Raw genomic sequence first — 21,251 nt, forward strand, 5'->3', positions numbered from 1 at the left:
TTCGGTACAAGTCTATGACGAATGAATAGTAACGAACATATTTCTTTATTATGAGAGTATATCGACCAACGCAAAGCTGTAGGTTCTTTCTCCTTCAATGTTTCTAGTCGGAACCCAGAGAACTCTGAAGGAATGAACTGCAACTCACCGCTATGTCCCGACCCACCTTTGGGAACCAGTGTAACTTCATGTATTTTTGGGGGGGAAATTCACTTTCAGCTCACACTCTCCTTTCCACACTTTCTCTCTCTTTTTTCTCTCTCTTTCTCTCCTGTTTTCTGCTTGAGAGCAGAGTAGGCGAGAGGGATAGGTCCCGACATCTCGTGTATGACCTGGAGGCATGTGAAGCTGAGCTGGGTTGTTTTTGTGTGCGTGTGTGTGTGTGTGTGTGTGTGTGTGTGTGTGTGTGTGTGTGTGTGTGTGTGTGTGTGTGTGTGTGTGTGTGTGTGTGTGTGTGTGTGCGTGCGTGCGTGCGTGCGTGCGTGCGTGCGTGCGTGCGTGCGTGCGTGCGTGCGTGCGTGCGTGCGTGCGTGCGTGCGTGCGTGCGTGCGTGCGTGCGTGCGTGCGTGCGTGCGTGCGTGCAGTCTTTTAGCAAGTCTGCTGAAGCACTTATATCCAACCACACAATGTGGGTGCATTCTTAAAGATGGAATGAGTTTTCCTCTCCAATAAATCATTTCATGTGTAAATACTGTAGTTTTTCCGGAACACATTGAACATGTTGACCTAGCTGGATAAAATGGATTCACTATTTTGTCTTTCTGTGCAAATGCCTTGTCAATTTTTTGAGTCTAAACATTCTCTTCTTTTAAAAAATTCTCATTACTATTCTTCTCTTTTCTTTTCTCTTTTCTTTTCTCTTTTCCTTGTCAACTTTTGTCAACTTTTGAGTCTAAACATTCTTCTATTTTTTAAATTCTCATTACTATTCTTCTCTTTTCTCTTTTCTTTCTCCCTCTCTATCTCTCCTCCTCTGGAATGTGAAGTGTGGAAGGCTCCTCCCCTGTGTTTAGTGAAGAGAGGGAGAGGGGGATAGAGGGAGAGGAGAGGAGAGGGGATAAGAGAAGAATGCCTACGGAGGAGCAAGAGGGAGAGGAACAGACGGGAGCCAGGAGGTGTGCTGTGTAGCTGCTTCTGAGACTCCAGACTCCTGCATGCATCTGCGGTTCCTTTCCTTGGTCTCTGCCAGGAGGCTGCTTAAAACCCCTGAGCCCACAGCTATATCCTCCTCCTCTCCTCTCTCTGACACACCACCAAACAGGACTAAGTTCTATACACATCTGCACACCAAAGTTTTCACCACAGCCTTCTACGAACCAAAACGTTCTACACACCAAAGATTTCAACAATATTTTCTTCAGTCTCCTGGCTCTTAGAGACTCTTCAAGCTCTTAGAGACTCTTCAAGACAGACTGACTCCGGCTGAGACGTCTTCTAAACCTGAGGACTGTTGGATGGTCTATTGTTGTTGCTCGTCTAACTCATGCAGGTCATCTGTTAGCTGACTACTCTGACTGGTCTGTGTGAGAGACTGTGGGTGGCCTGAGGATTTTGTGCGTCACTAAAACATTAGTTGGCCTATTTGGTCTGCAACCTTGCCTTTGTTTCGTTGGTACAACCCAGAGTGACTGAGGAATCTTCTCCTGCACGGCAGATAAGGCCTTTTTAGAGCTGGGGTCAGGTTGCACTGCGAGTCCTGGTTCTGAGTGTAGGAAGAAGATGAGGGGTGCAGTGTTGAGTTTGTGGGTGTCTCTGGTCCTGTGCTGCTGGGTTCTGGGCTGGGCTGGAGGTGTAGAGGGACAGGACACTGCACGTGTCCAGACACAGGTGAGACAGACTGGACCTGTGGCACGTGGGAGAGAGGTGGAGGAAAACAGGGAGGAGGTTATGATGGACGACCCTGGCGTGGAGGTGGAGGAGAGCAAACCAAAGAAGAAGAAATCTCCAGAGGAGGTCGAGGAAGGTAAGAGGTGGCTCCTTCAGTTCTTCTTCTTCTTCTTCTTCTTCTTCTTTTGTCCTCTTTCTCTCCTTGACTGTATCTTCCTGGTGGTCCATCAACCAGCAATCCCTGTAACAACCTCTTGGGAACAAACTTACCAAAGACTTGGCCCAGTTTTCCCCTTGTTGCGTCTTGTTCACAAACATGCGTGGAGACAGAGGCATTGGCAGAGATGATCCTGGTCCAGTAGAGCTCCCAGCAGAATGATTCCCACACACTCCTCTCTGAAACACGTGTGCATGGAGCCAACCAGTCTCATCCAAACCCAACACGCCTGATGCTGTCGCCTCTGAGAGAGGAGGGTAACGGAGCTGTAGCACTTTTCTATAATGTTGTTTCTCTATAGTTTAGATATGTAATAATAGTATTGAACAATGTGTGGGAGCCCGAGTCGTTCCTTGAGCCTCTTACTGTCAAAAATGACTCACAATTTCTCATAGGCAGTGGGAAACATCCCAGTTCAGCAGTGTGTGTGTGTGTGTGTGTGTGTAGATGGCAAACACATCTGGTCTGTCTCATGGTAGAAGCGGGGTGGTAAGGGGTACGTGGTGGTAAGGGGTAGAAGCAGGGTGGTAAGGGGTGGTTCAGTGGGTTTCGTTTCCATCCTTTCATCATCCTTCTTCTTATAACCCTTCTCTCTTTACCCCCCCTCCCCCCCCCCCCCCTCCCCTCCATCCTCTCTACACTCTCCATTGCGTGGGGAAAACACACAGTTAGTTATCTGTCAACAATATGTTTTCAGTGAGACTGTTGATGTCTAGACTCCGTAGTGCAGTAGTCTTTATTATCCACAAATGATCTCAGAATACCAATTTTCTAAGAGGCATGCATACATATACATACAGTTTACTTAAAAAGTTTTACAAGTTTGTGTTGTAGTGGGAAAGTGGGGAAGACTCCCTACTGTGGATTTAACCGGTTAGTAACCATGTGGTGTTTGGCTGATGCAGAGTTGTGCTCACTCTCAGCCTGAAGAAAGTGTATGTTTCCGGTTTTCGAGGATACAGTAATTCAGGGATGAGGGAGAGGGTTACTGTCATATACACTTACTTAGCGGTCTGACAGCATTTTCATGGCAGAACCAGAGAAAATATTGCATTGTCTGATTGAATACATTATAGCATCTTTCTGCACACCCAGGCCATCAATTTCCAGAATACTTTTGTGTAAAATACAAAAACATTTTCACAGTAAGGAGAGAGAATTTCTGACTGGGCCCAGTTGTAACAATGGAATTGATGTTTAATGTGTGCACTATTACATTTTCCACTGCAAAGCCACAACTCTACTAGTTCTTTCCAAATCCATTCCGGGCGGTTAGAATTAGGCTACATTTTAAAAAAAAAGGCTGAGTTTGCAGAACCGGGAACCACTGAGTGATCTTTCATTTGGTTGTGCTGCAGGGAGATACAATTATGAACAAAAACTGCTTGATTTATGCATTTAACTTGTCATAAAATGGCATGATTCACAATGCCAAAGACGTCTCACAGGGATCCAGGAGTGCTTCATTGTTTTTACCTACAGATATCAACGTATCTTCATGGGGGGAAAAAAACAGCCTTCTTCAGGCTTGAGTTCTCACTTATTCATTGATTAACAGCACTTGAGGAAAATCCTTACCTACCAATAAAATGTTAGTGGAAAAGGTGAGTAGACAGAGAAAGAGCAGACAGTTTCCTGGGCAGTGTGTTTAGCTGGCCTGTGTGTGTGTGTGAGGATGTTGACATTTACATTTCAGACAGCTAGGTAATGCTGTGATCATGGAACCATAACAGAGCTGCAGGAGCAGGTCTACTGAAGTCTACCGGGGAGAAAACAAGCACTTCTTTGTCTGTTACAGTCCTGTGTCTGTCTGCTAGTCTGGGGATAGTTATGCTACTACTCTGTGTGTTACAGTCCTGTGTCTGTCTGCTAGTCTGGGGATAGTTATGCTACTACTCTGTGTGTTACAGTCCTGTGTCTGTCTGCTAGTCTGGGGAGAGTTATGCTACTGCTCTGTCTGTTACAGTCCTGTGTCTGTCTGCTAGTCTGAGGATAGTTATGCTACTACTCTGTGTGTTACAGTCCTGTGTCTGTCTGCTAGTCTGGGGATAGTTATGCTACTACTCTGTGTATTACAGTCCTGTGTCTGTCTGCTAGTCTGGGGATAGTTATGCTACTGCTCTGTGTATTACAGTCCTGTGTCTGTCTGCTAGTCTGGGGATAGTTATGCTACTACTCTGTGTGTTACAGTCCTGTGTCTGTCTGCTAGTCTGGGGATAGTTATGCTACTACTCTGTGTATTACAGTCCTGTGTCTGTCTGCTAGTCTGGGGATAGTTATGCTACTGCTCTGTGTATTACAGTCCTGTGTCTGTCTTCTAGTCTGAGGGCAATTGCATGGATGGCAATGGTTGACTAGTCTCTTTCCACAGCTGCAGTGTCTCTGAGTATGGCAAGTCTCTGAACACTTTTGATTACAAACTAGTTTTAAAAAAAAAGTTTGTTAACCATAAGTAAACTGCTTTTAAATCATTATATGAAATAGTAGTATTCCACAATACTTTCCTGGGTGATCACTGTAGCTCTACAACTCAACGTCTTGCTTGGTGCGGGGACTGAAGTGTAAATGATTACACCGATAATGAAGCATTATCCACAAGCCACAACGAACCAACCAGGAACAGTTGGACAGCTGTCGACACTCAGAGAGTTGAAGGACCGTCAACGCGGTGGGTTTGAGCTTGGTCAGCTGGCTGCCTGGCCTGCAAACCAAAACAAAGCAGTGACCTGGCTGACCCTGTCTGTCCGTACAAGGGCTCAGCATCATTGCTGAACCCTTGAACCCTGTGGGAGAGGGAGAATGTGTTCAGGCCTGTCCTTCAGGAAATAGGAAAGAGAAGAGAGGGAAAGAGAGGGCAAAGGGATATCTGTGGAGATCTCTCTCTCTCTCTCTCGTTAGTGGTCCCGTCTTCTGTTCCAACCTTTTAGTCTCTTTCTCTAATTTTCTGGATGGAGCTAGGGTGTAGTAATGGTGGTGGTCATTTTTTATTAAATGCTTTTTCTCACACTCTCTCTGTCTCTCTCTCTCTGTCTCTCTCTCTCTGTCTCTCTCTGTCTCTCTCTCTCTCTGTCTCTCTCTGTCTCTCTCTCTCTCTCTCTCTGTCTGTCTCTCTGTCTCTCTCTCTCTGTCTCTCTCTCTGTCTCTCTCTGTCTCTCTCTGTCTCTCTCTGTCTCTCTCTCTGTCTCTCTCTCTATCTCTCTGTCTCTCTCTCTGTCTCTCTCTCTATCTCTCTGTCTCTCTCTCTCTCTCTCTCTCTCTGTCTGTCTCTCTGTCTCTCTCTCTGTCTCTCTCTCTATCTCTCTATCTCTCTGTCTCTCTCTCTCTCTCTCTCTCTGTCTGTCTCTCTGTCTCTCTCTCTCTGTCTCTCTCTCTGTCTCTCTCTCTCTCTCTCTCTGTCTCTCTCTCTCTCTCTCTCTCTTCAGCCAGGGCAAAGAAAGCTGCAGAGAGGGAGGCCAAAGCCAAGAAGCAGAAAGCCCCCAAGGCACCGAAAGCCACCAAGGCACCCAAGAAGCCCAAGGCTACCAAGGCACCTAAAGCCACCAAGGCACCTAAAGCCACCAAGGCACCCAAGAAGCCCAAGGCTACCAAGGCACCTAAAGCCACCAAGGCACTCAAGGTCACCAAGCCCAAAGCTACGAAGGACTCCAAGACGACTGGAAGGAAGGACGAGGTGGTGGAGCCAGTGGCCAAAAGACCCACTCTGGAGGAAGAGGAGGAGAAACTGCTGATTGAGCTGGGCTGGGATAGATGTACTTATACAGAGGCTTTAAAAATAATGTGACAGATGTATATTTGATTTATACAGGGCTTTTCTAAGGACCCCCAAAATGCTTTACAATATTACGTTAGTCTTTTAGTGGGCTGTAGGTTTCAGTAGACAATATAGTATTTTAATGCATTGCGTTGGTTTGTGACTGAGTAGAACGGTTGGTGACTTAACAGAACTGTCTCTGCAGTGATTCCACCTGTGACTCCCAAGGAGCCCCAAGAGCCAGGCCAGGGTAAGAGATGGTTTGATATCAGACAATGGGATCACACATGAGAAATCAGCTTATCTCTGTGCTATGAGCTGGTTCTTTTCACGCGAGACCTTTGACAGGTCACGTTCATGTAACGTTTCAGTGTAATCTCATTCATTTGCAATGTGCAGGTGTTGTAGCCAATTGTTCTCTGTTGACTCTGCGTTGGGGTTTGTGTGTGTGTTGTTTCTGCCCAGTAGACAGGAGACCCTCGGGGCCCACACCACCCTCTGCTGGCTCCAAGACCCTGACAGAGCATGACCAAGATTACTGGGATGCCAAGCGTGCGTCTGACATGACTCAACAGTCACTTTCAATCCAATCTTCTCTGTTTTGACGCATGAGTTCAGCTTGGCAGAGATTATGATCATACGTCATCTATGAGAAATTGCAAAAAAAGCAAGACACTAATATTGTCAAAGCCTCATGTTCGTGACAGTTGAAAGCAAACACGTTCATGTAGAGTACAGAAACAGAAAACTGTTGTTGTTCAGCCCACTAAGACATCTAAACGTCTGTTTACAGCTGACAGAGAGAGGACCACCACTGAGGTCATTATGTATGTACCAGGTAACAACCAATCCCGTCACGTAAAACAAATTACAGTACTAGTTTCAATCGTCTATTTTGCATCTATTTAACACGCACACAAATAAATTTATTTTTCTTTCAGAAGAAACCACCGTACCGCCCATGCCCTGGTACGAAGAGTATGATTATGCAGATTGTAGGTACACCACCTGCCTGTCTGGTTATTTATCATGCTCTGTAAGAGCACTCCCCTCTGTAACGTCCAACCTCTGCTCTCTCCACAGTGGCAGCTAAGAAGCTAGAGGAGGAGGCAGAGAAAGCTCGCAAGGAGAAGGAGGAGAAAGGTCTGAATCTCTTTGAATCTTTCTGCCAGGAAGAACCCTGTAGCTCTGTCCCTTTTAGGACACCCTTATGTGTTAATTCCTCACTTAGGCGACTGGGTTGTTTATGGGACAAGGTATGTTATATCCTGTGGATTGCGACCGTGTCAATACCGGGGAGTGGAAGGAGAGAAGAGTCAATCGCCATGTGGCTGTTGGAGAGAGAATGGGGTGGATTGAGAAAGGGGGAGAGGAAGGGAGAGTGATAAGGAAAAGAATGGGGTTTATCAAAACAGCTGCTGTCACGTGTTGGCGCCCTGGGCCTCAGTATCAGTGAGACAGACAAGGGGGGGAGGGATGAAGAGAGGGAAGAAGGGAGGGAGGGTAGGAGGGGGGTTGGGGTTCCTTTTGAGTGTGTGCAGAGCAGGCGGAGATATTTCAAGTGTACATTTGATGATGTAAAGTGGAGTTAAATTCACCACTCAGTGTAGGCCTATCAGGAAAGTTTCATAGAGTAAACTGAGCCATCTGCTTTTGAGAATATGCAGGGAGGGTTATTGGAGGGTAATGGAATGGCAGTAACTGCGCAGTGCTATATCGGCAGCACATATGAGAGGACAGCATTTGATGCTTGCTGAGCTGGAGAGTAATGGCGGTGTCTTGCACCACAGTGGAGCGGCTGAGGAAGATGTGGGAAGAGGAAGAGGAGGAGAGGCTGAGGCAGATCCCGTTACACGCCGAGTCCAAGAGTAAGAAAATCACCTCAAAACCCAGTTTTCATAATCATATTCACCAATGATCAGCTTCAACTTTACTTGAACCCCTAACCCTATACTCCCAAACCTTCCCTACAGTAAATGTCTCGGTCACAGTCTTTGATATGTGAGTGTTTATCTGTCGCAGTTAGATACTGTTGGAATGCTGGCCTGTTTTCTTCTGTTTCCTGTAATAAACTTGTTTTCTCCACAATCAGCCTTCTGGTCCGGCCAGAAATAGATGTTTACTGTACAGTCAGACTAGGAGACGACTAGCCTGTTCTCTCTTTATCTCACCGTCTCTTTCTCTTCCAAGTACCAGATCTGAGACTCGTGTTACGGCCTCCGAGACCTCATAAAAAGGAAAAAGAATGCTATGAGAAAGCAAAAAAAACGTTTTTTAGCACTTGAAAACAACAACAATAGCCTTTTCAGAATAAAAAAAAAGCATTGTGTGTGGTTGTGGGTGAGTGTGCGTGCGTGTGTGTGTTTGTGTAAGATGTGGTCGGTATTGGACTGTGTTTTCAGCCTGTTGCTCTTGATGACGACAGACCAAAACATTTAGCATGGCTGACTGAACTGTTTTGGTGTGTGTCCCATTAGTTTTCAGTTGTTTTGTTTTGTTTTCCCAGAATGCCCTCCTCTAGGCCTGGAGTCCCATCGTGTTGATGATGACCAGCTGCTGGCCTCGTCTCAGTCTCACCACGGCTTCTCAGCTCAGAGAGGCAGGCTCAACATGCAGGTACACAGAGTACACTATAGTATAGAGATACACAGTACTACACCATAGTATTGCCTTGTCTCAGTCTCACCACGGTTTCTCTGCTTAGAGGGGCAGGCTCCACATGCAGGTACACACTGTATTGTATAACATATACTACATAACATACACACCATAGTACTGCAGATATACTTAGAATACTACATACTGGACACCAAATAAAATAAAATGTTATTGGTCACATACACGTGTTTAGCAGATGTTATTGCAGGTGTAGCAAAATGCTTGTGTTCCTAGCTCCAACAGTGCAGAAGTATCTAACAATTCATACCAATACACACAAATCTAAAAGTAAAAGAATGGAATTAATAAATATATAAACGTTAGATTGAGCAATGTCGGAGTGGCATTGACTAAAATACAGTAGAATAGAATACAGTATATACATATGAGATTAGTAAAGCAGTAATGTAAACATGATTAAAGTGACTAGTGTTCCATTATTAAAGTGGCCATGTCTATGTATATAGGGCAGCAGCCTCGAAGATGCAGGGTTGAGTAACCGGGAGGTAGCCGGCGAGTGATGGCTATTTAACTGTCTGATGGCCTTGAGATAGAAGCTGTTTTTCAGTCTCTAGGTCCCAGCTTTGATGCACCTGTACTGACGTTGCCTTAAAGATAATAGCGGGGTGAACAGGCTGTGGCTCGGGTGGTTGATGTCCTTGATGATATTTTTGGTCTTCCTGTGCTGTAGGTGTCATGGGGGTCAGGCAGTGTGCCCCCGGTGATGCGCCGCATCACCCTCTGGAGATCCCAGTGGTTTTTGGTGGTGCAGTTGCCGTGCCAGGCGGTGATACAGCCCAACAGGATGCTCACAATTGTGCATCAGTAAAAGTTTGTGAGGGTCTTACAGGCCAAGCCAAATTTCTTTAGCCTCCTGCCGTTGAAGATGCACTTTTGTGCCTTCTTCACCACACTGTCTGTGTGGGTAGTCCATTTCAGATTGTCAGTGATGTGTACGCGGAGGAACTTGAAGCTTTCCACCTTCTCCACTTCGGTCCCATCGATGTGGATAGGGGCTTGCTCCCTCTGCTGTTTCCATTGTTGGTAATCAGGCCTACTGCTGTTGTGTATTCTACAAACCTGATGATTGAGTTGGAGGCGTGCGTGGCCAAGCAGTCATGGGTGAACATGGAGTACAGGAGGGGGCTGAGCACGCACCCTTGTGGGGCCCCTGTGATGAGGATCAGCAAAGTGGAGGTGTTGTTTCCTACCTTCACTACCTGAGGGTGGTCCGTCAGGAAGTCCTGGACCCAGTTGCACAAGGCGGAGTGCAGACCCAGGGCCCCGAGCTTAATGATGAGCTTGGAGGGTACTGTGGTGTTGAAGGCTGCGCTATAGTCAATGAACAGCCTTCTTACGTAGGTATTCCTGTTGTCCAAATGGGATAGAGAAGTGTGATGGTGATTGCATTGTCTGTGGATCTATTGTGTCGAATTGAAGTGGGTCTAGGGTGTCATGTAAGGTAGAAATTATATGATCATTAACTAGCCTCTCAAAGCACTTCATGATGACAGAAGTGAGTGTAGTCATTTTGTTCAGTGACCTTTGCTTTCTTGGGTACAGGAACAATGGTGGCCATTTTGAATCATGTGTGGACAGCAGACTGGGATAGGGGGAGATTGAATATATCCTTAAACACTCCAGCCAGCTGGTCTGCTCAAGCTCTGAGAACGCGACTAGGGATGCCGTCTCGGCCGGCAGCCTTGCGAGGGTTAACACGCTTAAATGTCTTACTCACATCGGCCACGGAGATCGAGAGCCCACAGTCCTTGGGTGCAGGCTGCGTCGGTGGCACTATGCTATCCTCAAAGCGGGTGAAAAGGGTGTTTAGCTTGTCTGAGAGCAAGACGGTGTCCGCGACGTGGCTGGTTTTCCCTTTGTAGTCTGTGGTTGTCTGTAGACCCTCGGAGGGAATAATTACACTGTTTGTATTCAACCATATTATCAGTCACCTTGCCATTGTTTAATGCGATAGTTCATGCTTTCAGTTTTGCGCAAATGCTGCCATCTATCCATGTTTTCTGCTTTGGGTAGATTTTAATAGTCACAGTGGGAACAACATCCCCTATAGACTTCCTGATGAACTCACTCACCGTGTCAGTGTATACGTCAATGTTATTCTCAAAGGCTACCCGGAACATATCCCAGTCCGCGTGATCAAAACAATCTTGAAGCATCGATTCTGATTGGTCAGACCAGCGCTGAATAGACCTTAGCACTGGTACTTCCTATTTGAGTTTCTGCCTATGGGAAGGAAGGAGTAAAATGGAGTTTGGATCTGATTTGCTGAAGGGAGGGCGGGGGAGGGCCTTGTAGGCATTTCGAAAGGGGGAGTGTTTTACCAAAGCGAGTACTACAGCAAAAGTGTTGATAGAACTTTGGTAGTGTTTTCCTAAAATGTTCTTTGTTAAAATCCCCAGCTACAATAAATGCTGCCTCAGGATATGTGGTTTCCAGTTTGCATTATGTCCAGTGTAGGTCCTTGATGGCTGTTGTGGTATCGGCTGGAGGGGAATATACACGGCAGTGACTATAACCAAAGAGAATTCTCTTGGGAGGTAATACGGTCTGCATTTGATTGTGAGGTATTCTAGGTCAGGTGAACCAAAGGACTTGAGTTTCTGTATGTTATCACAATCACACCATGAGTAGTTAAAATAATCATGAAACATACAGCACCGCCCTTGTTCTTCCCGAAGAGTTCTTTATTCCTGTCTGTACGATGTACTGAGAACCCAGCTGGCTTTATGAACGGGAACGAGAGTATGTTACAGTCCCTGATGTCTCTCTGGAAGGAGATCCTCGCCCTGAGCTCGTTTACTTTATTGTCCAGAGACTGAACATTAGCAAGTAATATACTTGGAAGTGGTGGATGGTGTGCACGCTTCCTGAGTTGGACTAGAAGTAGTCTCCGAATACTTGTTCTCTGCTGGCGGCGTCTTGGAGCAGCCTCTGGGATAAGTTCAATTGCCCTGGGGGGTACGAACAAAGTATCCAATTTGGTAAAGTCATATTCCTGGTCGTAATGCTGATGAGTTACCTTCGCTCTGATATCCGAAAGTTATTTCCGGCTGTATGCAAAAACACAAAAAAACGCTCTGGGCTAAAAATGTAAGAAATAACACAAAATACTAAGTATTGCAAATTTGCTTAGGAGCTAGAAGCAGAGCTGCCATGTCTGTCGGCACCATCTTGCCACCATAGTACTGGAAAATGGGCTCCCCCTCTAGAGACAGGTTACTCTCAAGGTTCATTCCTACCTAGGGAGCTTTTCCTTCCAACTATTTCCTCAGATCTTAAAAGGATGCTGCATGATTGACCAGTTGAGGGGATCATTTTGTCTCCCCAGAGTTCCGGTGATGACGACGGTGTGTACGGGGGTGCGTGGTGCGCAGAGCCAGAGGAGAATAACCACTGGTTTGAGGTGGACGCTCGCAGAGAGGTGGAGTTCACTGGAGTCATTGTACAGGGCAGGAATTCAGACACAGTGTAAGTCCTGCTGTCCGGGGTCACTGCCCTGGGGTCACTACGCTGTTCACACAGCCAGGGCCAGTTGGAATCCCCATTAGCCTGCACAATTGATTTGAAATGAACAACACATGAAATTAATACAAACCAAACACCATTCACATCAATGTTTTTTTTATCCATTAGATAAGCAGAATGCTGCAAAAATGATTATAAGGAAAAAGTAATAGGAAATTGAATATTTCCTGTGGAATCAAATGGCACTTTGAATGTTAAAGATTACACAATGTTGGCTATTCGTATAAAGTATCTTTCTCTCGCTCTCTCTTCCTGTATTTCAGAGAAGATTTTGTGTCCACGTTCCACGTGTCCTTCAGTAACGACAGTCGTGATTGGACGGTGCTCCACGATGGCTATGCGGAGTGGGTGAGTAACCTCTTAAGATTGGTCAGTGCAGCTGCCAATTTATTATCTCAACTTTCCTCCTCTCTAATCTTTCCCCTCTCCATCCCTCCAGTTGTTCTATGGCAATGTGGATAGGGACACGCCAGTGATGGTGCAGTTTGATTGGCCAATTGTGGCACGTTACATCCGTATCCTTCCCCAGAGCTGGAACGGTAGCTTGTGTCTCAGAGCTGAGGTCATGGCCTGCCAACTGCCAAGTGAGTACAGCACAATGCATAACCCCATCACCTCAGTGAAAACATCCCCTCCAACAACTCCAGAACCTCATCACGTCCCTAACTCCATCACCTCATAACCTATAAAAGGATCATAATCACGCCCACAACCATCCCCGTTACTCTCCCATATGAATTCCACCACATGCTTCCAATGTTGTTCCTCCCTTCACTCCCCGCAGGCAGCTTCCGTAGTGAGAATGAGGTCCACCCCACAGACGACCTGGACTACAGACACCACAACTATAAGGACATGAGACAGGTGAGTCTAAAATGAGAGTGGGGCACAGGTGGGTATGTCAGGTGAGATAGCCACTGTCCCTCTTTCATCTCTCCCTCATCCCTCTCTCTCTATCCTCCTCTCCCACTCTCTCCTCCTGCTCCATCTCCCCCTCCGTCACGCCCACCTAACACATCACTCTCCTCTCTCCCTCCATCTTCCCATATCTCCCACCTCCCTCTCCTCCCTTCCTCTCTCCCACCTCCCTTCTCTCTCCTCCCTCCCTCTCTCCATCCCAGATGATGAAGGTGATAAATGAGGAGTGTCCTAACATCACAAGGATCTATAACATTGGGAAGAGTTCTGCTGGCCTGAAGATGTACGCCATGGAGATCTCTGACAACCCCGGGGAACACCAGACAGGTGTGTGTGTGTGTGTGTGTGAGTAATTGGTGAGCCATACAGCAACGGACCTCGCACACATACTAAGTGATCACAAAACACTGTCACATAAAGACATCTTACTCAACAGGTGAGCCGGAGTTTCGCTACACGGCGGGTCTCCATGGCAACGAGGCGCTGGGGCGGGAGCTGCTCCTCCTGCTGATGCAATTCATGTGTAAGGAGTACAATGACGACAACCCCCGAGTGCGCCGCCTGGTGGAGGGTGTGAGAATACACCTGGTTCCCTCACTCAACCCAGACGCCTACGAACTGGCTTACGAGATGGTGAGGGACCTGGGCTCATTCCAGAAAGATGCTCCAACAAGGAATGTATATGTTTTAATTGATGAAACGGGAACCAATGTAACATTACATAATGTTCTTTCCATATCCTATTTCTCTCCCCACAGGTCCCAAACTGCCTGCTCTAAGAAGTGTATTTGCAATAATCTCTCCAATAGAGATGGCATTTTCTCACCTCTCCTCTCTCGTTTCCAGGGCTCTGAGATGGGGAACTGGGGTCTGGGCCACTGGACGGAGGAGGGATATGATATCTTCCAGAACTTCCCGGACCTCAACAGTGTTCTGTGGGGGGCAGAGGACAGGGGCTGGGTCCCACGCATTGTACCCAATCACCACATCCCACTCCCAGAGAACTTCCTCAATGGCTCTGTGAGTGTTTGGGCTCGAGACGTTGTTGTTTCTGTTATTGATTTTGTACTGTTCAATTTCCAATTACACTAGTCTCTATTTTCTCTCTCGTTTTGTCTCTTTCTCTCTCTCTCTCTCACAATTTCCAATTATACTAGTTTGAATTTCTGGGGTGACATCTCTATTTTCTCTCTTTTTGTAGGTTGCCCTGGAGACCAAAGCTGTCATTAACTGGATGGAGCGGACCCCATTTGTGTTGGGAGCCAATTTGCAGGGGGGAGAAAAAGTAGTGGCATACCCGTTTGATATGCAGCGGCCTCCAAGGGCTGCAGGGGTGGGTTTCGGTTGTGACTGAAATAAGATAAAGCAGGAAAAGTAGTATCCTATATCGGGAATCTTTCTAGGGAATTTCAGACGTACCCATAGATTTATATCTGCACAGGGACCCAAGAGAATAGGATCCCATTTCCAGCCCTGCTACCTTCTATTACATTAACATAATCTGATTCCTGTGTCTTTCAACAGACGTTGGGGTCTCGGCGTGGGTCTCGGCCCGGTATGGACCATGAGATGAACGAGGAGACGTGGGCCCGGATGCAGCGTCAGAACGGGGACGCGCTACGGGAGACGGCAGACGACACCATGTTCCGCTGGCTGGCCATGTCGTACGCCCACAGCCACTTAACCATGACGGAGACCCAGCGGGGCTCCTGCCACACCGACGACATCTCTGGGGGACAGGGCATCATCAACAGGGCCAGCTGGAAGCCTGTGGTGGGGAGTGAGTGTCAATGGGGACGGGGAAAGACGTGAAGAGTGGAGGAGAGGCGAGAGAAGAGAGGAGTCTGAAGGAAGGGCGCGGGAGAGAGATAGAGAGAAAAAAAGGAGAGTATCAAGGCTCAGGAGAAGACCCAGATGCAGTCAGTTTCGAGGTAACAAAAGGTTATTACAAAAACAGTGGGGCAGGCAAATGACAGATCAAGGGCAGACAGAGGTCAGTAATCCAGAGCAGAGTCCAAAAGGTACAGAACAGCAGGTAGGCTCAGGGCAGGCAGAGGTCAGTAATCCAGGCTGGTGTGAAAAGGTACAGAACATCAGGCTGGCTCAGGGCAGGCAGAATGGTCAAAACCGGGAAAACAGAAACTAGAGCAAGACAGGAGCACGGAGAAAACGCTGGTATGCTTGACAAAACAAAACGAACTGGTAACAAACAGAGAACACAGGTATAAATACACTGGGGATAATGGGGAAGGTGTGCCACACCTGGAGGTGGGTGGAGACAAGCACAAAGACGGGTGAAACAGATCAGGGTGTGACAGAGAGAGGAAGAAATAAGTATGATGAATCAGGTTAAAGAGAGATAGAGAAGCAGACAGTGTTAAGAAACTCCATCTCATGATTTATACTTCCCTCATGATTTAAACCCCCAGGTATGAATGACTTCAGCTACCTGCACACTAACTGCTTTGAGCTGTCCGTCTTCTTGGGCTGTGACAAGTTTCCGCACGAGAGTGAGCTGCCTTTGGAGTGGGAGAACAACCGAGAGGCACTACTGTCCTTCATAGAACAGGTCAGAATACACACTACAAAGACAACATCAATTAATGTTTAATATTATCTTGTTTTTTAATGCATTTTACTGTGCCTTTTGTTACTTTGTTATTTTATAAACAGTTGGTATTTTATTAGGATCCCCATTAGCTGTTGCAAAAGCAGCAGCTACTCTTCCTGAGGTCCACATAAAACATGAAACATAATACAGAACATCATTAGACAAGAACAGCTCAAGGACAGAACTACATACGTTTTTAAAATGCCACACATAGCCTACATATCAATGCAGATACACACACACTATCTAGGTCAAATAGGGGAGAGGCATTGTGCTGCGAGGTGTTACTTTTTCTGTTTTTCAAACCAGGTTTGCTGTTTATTTGAGCAATATGAGATGGAAGAAAGTTCCATGCAATAAGGGCTGTACTGTACGCTTTCTTGAATTTGTTCTGGATTTGGAGACTGTGAAAAGACCCCTGGTGGCATGTTTGGTGGGATAGGTGTGTGTGTCTAAGATGTGTATAAACTGACTATGCAAACAATTTGGGATTTTCAACACATTGTTTCTTATAAAAAGAAGTGATGCAGTCAGTCTCCTCAACTCTTAGCCTGGAGAGACTGGCATGCATAGTATTTATATGAGCCCTTTGATTACAATTAAGAGCAAAACGTGCTGCTCTGTTCTGGGCCAGCTGCAGCTTAACTAGGTCTTTCCTTGCAGCTCTCAACCACACAGCTGGACAATAATCAAGATTAGACAAAACTAAGGCCTGCAGAACTTGCTTTTTGGAGTGTGGTGTCAAAAAAGCAGAACATCTCTTTATTACGGCTAGACCTCTCCTAAATCTTTACAACCATTGAATCTATATGTTTTGACCATGACAGTTTACAATCTAAGGTAACGGCAAGTAATTTAGTCTCTTCAACTTGTTCAACAGCCACACCATTCATTACCTGATTCAGCTGAGGTCTAGCACTTAAGGAATGATTTGTACCTAATACAATGCTGTTAGTTTTAGAGATGTTCAGGACCAGTTTATTACTGGCCACCCATTCCAAAACAGACTGCAACTCTTTAAGGGTTTCAGTGACTTCATTAGCTGTGGTTGCTGATGCGTATATGGTTGAATCATCAACATACATGGACACACATGCTTTGTTTAATGCCAGTGGCAGGTCATTGTTAAAAATAGAAAAGAGTAGAGGGCCTAGAGAGCTGCCCTGCGGTACCCCACACTTTACATGTTTGACATTAGAGACGCTTCCATTAAAGAAAATCCTTTGAGTTATATTAGATAGATAGCTCTGAATCCACGATATGGTGGCAGAGGTTGAAAAGCCATAGCACTTAATTAAGTTTTTTCAACAACAGGTTATGGTCAATAATATCAAAGGCTGCACTGAAATCTAACAGCACAGCTCCCACAATCTTCTTATTATCAATTTCTTTCAACCAATCATCACTCATTTGTGTCAGTTGAGTGCCCTTCTCTATAAGCATGCTGAAATAGAGAAATAGCATTGTATTTGGTCAAACACCATTTTTTCCAACAGTTTGCTAAGAGCTGGCTACAAGCTTATAGGTCTGCTGTTAGAACCAGTAAAGGCCTCTTTACCACTCTTGGGTAGCGGAATTACTTTGGCTTCCCCCCAGGCCTGAGGACAAAGACTTTCCTCTAGGCTCAGATTAAAGATATGACAGATAGGAGTGGCTATAGAGTCAGCCAACATCCTCAGTAGCTTTCCATCTAAATTGTCAACGCCAGGAGGTTTGTCATTATTGATCAGTAACAATACATTTTTCCACCTTTCCCTCACTAACTTTACAAAATTCAAACCTGCAGTGCTTTTCTTTCATTATTTGCTTTTTATGCATAAATATAATTGCTCACTGTTTGTCGTGGGCATTTCCTGCCTAAGTTTGCCCACTTTGCCAATGAAATAATCATTAAAATAATTGGCAACATCAAATGGTTTTGTGATGAATAAGCCATCTGATTCGATGAAAGACGGAGTTGAATTTGTCTTTCTGCCCATAATTTCATTTAAAGTACTCCAAAATGTTTTTCCATCGTTCTTTATATAGTTGATCTTGGCTTCATAATACAGTTTCTTCTTCTTTTTGTTGAGTTTAGTCACATAATTTCTCAATTTGCAGTAAGTCAGATGTGTAGCCAGACTTATTAGCCACTCCTTTTGCCCCATCTCTTTCAACCATACAGTTGTTCAATTCCTCATCAGTCAATGGAGTCTTAACAGTTCTAACAATCAGTTTCTTAACAGGTGCATGTTTATCAATAATTGGAAGAAGCAATTTCATAAATTCATCAAGTGCAGCATCTGGATGCTCCTCATTAATCACATCAGACCAACAAATATTTTTAACATCACCCACATAAGAGTCACAGCAAAATATTTTGTATGATCTCTTATACACTATTTTAGGCCCAGCTGTTGGAACTTTGGCTTTCCTGGATATAGCCACTATATTGTGATCACTGCAGCCAATGGGTACGGATACAGCTTTGGAACAAAGTTCTGTAGCATTAGTAAAAATGTGATTGATACATGTGGATGATCTTGTTCCTGTAGTGTTTGTAAACACCCTGGTAGGTTGATTAATAACCTGAACCAGATTACAGGCACTGGTTACAGTAAGAAGCTTCCACTTGAGCGGACAGCTTGATGAAAACCAGTCAATATTCAGGTCCCCAAGAAAGTAAGGGTGGCAGGTGGCCTAGTGGTTAGAGTGTTGGGCCAATAACCGAAAGGTTGCTGGATCAAATCCCTGAGCTGACAAGGTAAAAATATGTTGTTCTGCCCCTGAGCAAGGCAGTTAACCCACTGGTGCTAAAGACGTGGATGTTGATTATGGCAGCGTCCCGCACCTCTGATTCAGAGGGGTTGGTTTAAAATGCGGAAGATACATTTCAGTTGAAGTCATTTAGTTGTACAACTGACCAGGAATCCCCCTTTCCTTATATGCCACTGAGTAAATGCTGTACTTGATCGAATTGCGCCCAGTGATGTCATCTGAGCGTTGAGCCCTGATAGAGGTTCTGTTTCCTGTGCCAGGTGCATCGTGGGATAAAGGGTATAGTGAGGGACATGGAGGGCAATCCTCTGGCCAACGCCACCATCTCTGTGGAAGGTATCAAGCACGACGTCAAGACTGGTAAACCTGCATTTACACACACACAGCATATCGCAGAGGAAGACCAAATGCATGGTATTTACATGGTATTTCCTTCCAAAATGATCCTTTCTTTCTGGTCTCCTCCTCCTCCTCCCCCCCCCCCGTAGCTGCAGCCGGAGACTACTGGCGGTTGTTGAACCCTGGGGAGTACCGTGTGATGGCCCGCGCCGAAGGCCACACTCCCCAGACCCGGCTGTGCATGGTGGGCTACGACTCCGGGGCCACCCCCTGCAGCTTCACCCTGGCCAAGTCCAACTGGGATCGCATCAAGCAGATCATGGACCTCCACGGCAAGAGGCCAATACGGCTTGTCACCAAAGCACCACCCCAGGCAGGAAGTGACATCAGTGGTGGAGCCGTTGGCAGCATGAACACCACGAAGACGGACACCGGTGGCAGGGCAGCCGACTCACAGAATGCTAAGAATCTCCGCCGCTTACGGCTGATGCGCCTGCGCCGCCTGCGGAGACTCAGGGCCAACCTCTCCACCACCACGACCGTTGCCACCACAACCACCACACCGGCCCCCACGACGACAGCGGAGCTGGTGACCGAGAGCACTACTTCCTGGTATGACTCGTGGTTCCCTGTGGAGAGTTCGTACACAGAGCCCACGCAGGCCGAGATCCTCACGGAAATCCAGGAGTCAGAGCCCACACAGGACTACATCTTTGATTACAAGTTTGATGATTACTAAATTGAATTGCTAAAGTAACAAATTACAGTCTGTAAATACACAATCATAGCTAAAAGGCATTATTCAAATTGTAGGAAATAAAAAACAAATTTAATTCCGTCTCGTGCTGAAAGACTATTGTAACTGCATTTTTTGTAGCACTTTTTATATTAAAAGAATAATACTTCTTTGGTGCTCTTCTATTAATGTCTCATGATGGTTTTACATTTATTCTGATATATTCTTGTGACGCACACATTGATCAGATAATAGGGCTGTCTTTCTGTGCAGATCAGGGAGTCAAAGTCATGCTAACGGTATTATTTACTCAGGCAAGCCTACTCTGAGGTATCTAGCCTTGCTATTATGTTGCGGGTCAATTCGACCCATTTCCACTTTTTGAGTCGTCTAAAATACCAGTTAACCTCTCTTTTTCGCCATGAAATTAAATGACTTTCCCTCATTTAGGGTCATGAACCTTCACTTCAAAATGTGGACACACTGATGTGTTGTGGAATGTCTGTCTAGATTGTGTATAAAAACATGATGTCGGAGGTCATTTTGACCAGGAGGCTTTCGTGTGTATAGATAAATCCAAAATAAACAAGTGTCTTTGATGTATTTTGTGTTGACTGGTTCTGGTTGCAATTTTAGAATTATGTTTGGGTGAAAAGGAGCTTTCCCCAAGCTTCTCCTTCTCAGTGCGAGAGCAGCTGATCTCTGACACAGACGGTCAAAAATTAGCTCTGAAAGACATTCAGTCCATGAAGCCTTATCACAAATTCTGGACTGTGACAGTCAAATAGAAGAAGAGGTTTCAGAGACGGAGGACATTTCATAGATGGAGGACAATGCTGTCGATGATCCAGACTGAATTTTTCTTTGGTGAAGAGGATTCCGAGATGATATCTTCCATACCATTCCCTCCATCAGATGAGAGAGAGAGAGAGAGCAACAGCCATCATCCAGAGAAGGGAGGACATAGAAGTCTAAAGATGGTAATACTGAATGGTCACCGTCACCACGACGAAGTAGAGGTAGACTGTCAGCTTCCAATGTAATCAGAGTTGATCCAGGGCCTACACGATTTGCTGTCACTCGAGTCCATGATGCTCTTTTTTACCCCAAGCAATAGAGAAGATTGTACTGGACATGACCAACTTGGGGGGGGGGGGCGTGTGTTTCAAGAGAACTGGAAGCCACTGGATCGGATTGACTTGCAGGTGGACATTAGATTGCTGATATTAGCTGGAGTGTACAAGTCAAACGGAAAGCGAAGGGCCAGCCTGTGGGATGAAGAAAATGGAAAGTCAATATTCCGGGCAACAACTTCTCTGCAAGAATTCCACATCATTTCTCAGGCCATTTGCTTCGATAACCGTGATTCTAGACCCGGTCGACGTGAGAGACAAACTAGCTGCAATCAGAGATGTATGGGATAAATGGGTGGACATGTTACCGTTACTGTACAATCCTGGTCCTCACGTTACAGTGGATGAACGATTTGTTCCATTCTCCCACGTGCCACAGGTCCAGTCTGTCTCACCTGTGTCTGGACACGTGCAGTGTCCTGTCCCTCTACACCTCCAGCCCAGCCCAGAATCCAGCAGCACAGGACCAGAGACACCCACAAACTCAACACTGCACCCCTCATCTTCTTCCTACACTCAGAACCAGGACTCGCAGTGCAACCTGACCCCAGCTCTAAAAAGTCACTCTGGGTTGTACCAACCAAACAAAGGCAAGGTTGCAGACCAAATAGGCCAACTAATGTTTTAGTGACGCACAAAATCCTCAGGCCACCCACAGTCTCTCACACAGACCAGTCAGAGTAGTCAGCTAACAGATGACCTGCATGAGTTAGACGAGCAACAACAATAGACCATCCAACAGTCCTCAGGTTTAGAAG

The 21,251-nt window shown here is 46.0% G+C and overlaps 1 protein-coding gene across 1 annotated transcript; it reads left to right on the forward strand.

Moving 5' to 3' along the window:
- Window positions 1–1,037: 1,037 nt before the first annotated feature.
- Window positions 1,038–19,963, forward strand: LOC110509611 (inactive carboxypeptidase-like protein X2). Its single transcript, XM_036967250.1, has 21 exons — window positions 1,038–1,963; window positions 5,467–5,793; window positions 6,001–6,045; window positions 6,264–6,347; window positions 6,589–6,633; window positions 6,737–6,790; window positions 6,879–6,938; window positions 7,586–7,663; window positions 8,302–8,411; window positions 11,803–11,942; window positions 12,263–12,347; window positions 12,439–12,583; window positions 12,784–12,863; window positions 13,121–13,244; window positions 13,354–13,550; window positions 13,764–13,937; window positions 14,119–14,250; window positions 14,442–14,697; window positions 15,347–15,486; window positions 18,546–18,645; window positions 18,774–19,963. The coding sequence occupies exons 1-21, from the start codon at window positions 1,720–1,722 to the stop codon at window positions 19,361–19,363; spliced, it is 3,210 nt and encodes a 1,069-aa protein (XP_036823145.1). The 5' UTR covers window positions 1,038–1,719; the 3' UTR covers window positions 19,364–19,963.
- The last annotated feature ends 1,288 nt before the right edge of the window (window positions 19,964–21,251 follow it).

The sequence above is a fragment of the Oncorhynchus mykiss genome, chromosome Y (assembly GCF_013265735.2).
Source record: "Oncorhynchus mykiss isolate Arlee chromosome Y, USDA_OmykA_1.1, whole genome shotgun sequence".
Lineage (NCBI taxonomy): Eukaryota > Metazoa > Chordata > Actinopteri > Salmoniformes > Salmonidae > Oncorhynchus > Oncorhynchus mykiss.

Bases quoted from the DNA above. Each gene is read 5' to 3' on its own strand.
- LOC110509611 (XM_036967250.1), top strand. From the start codon at position 1,720: ATGAGGGGTGCAGTGTTGAGTTTGTGGGTGTCTCTGGTCCTGTGCTGC. The intron at 6,634-6,736 runs GTAACAACCAAT...TTTTTCTTTCAG, and splicing joins GGTCATTATGTATGTACCAG to AAGAAACCACCGTACCGCCC. The intron at 14,698-15,346 runs GTGAGTGTCAAT...TTAAACCCCCAG, and splicing joins CTGGAAGCCTGTGGTGGGGA to GTATGAATGACTTCAGCTAC.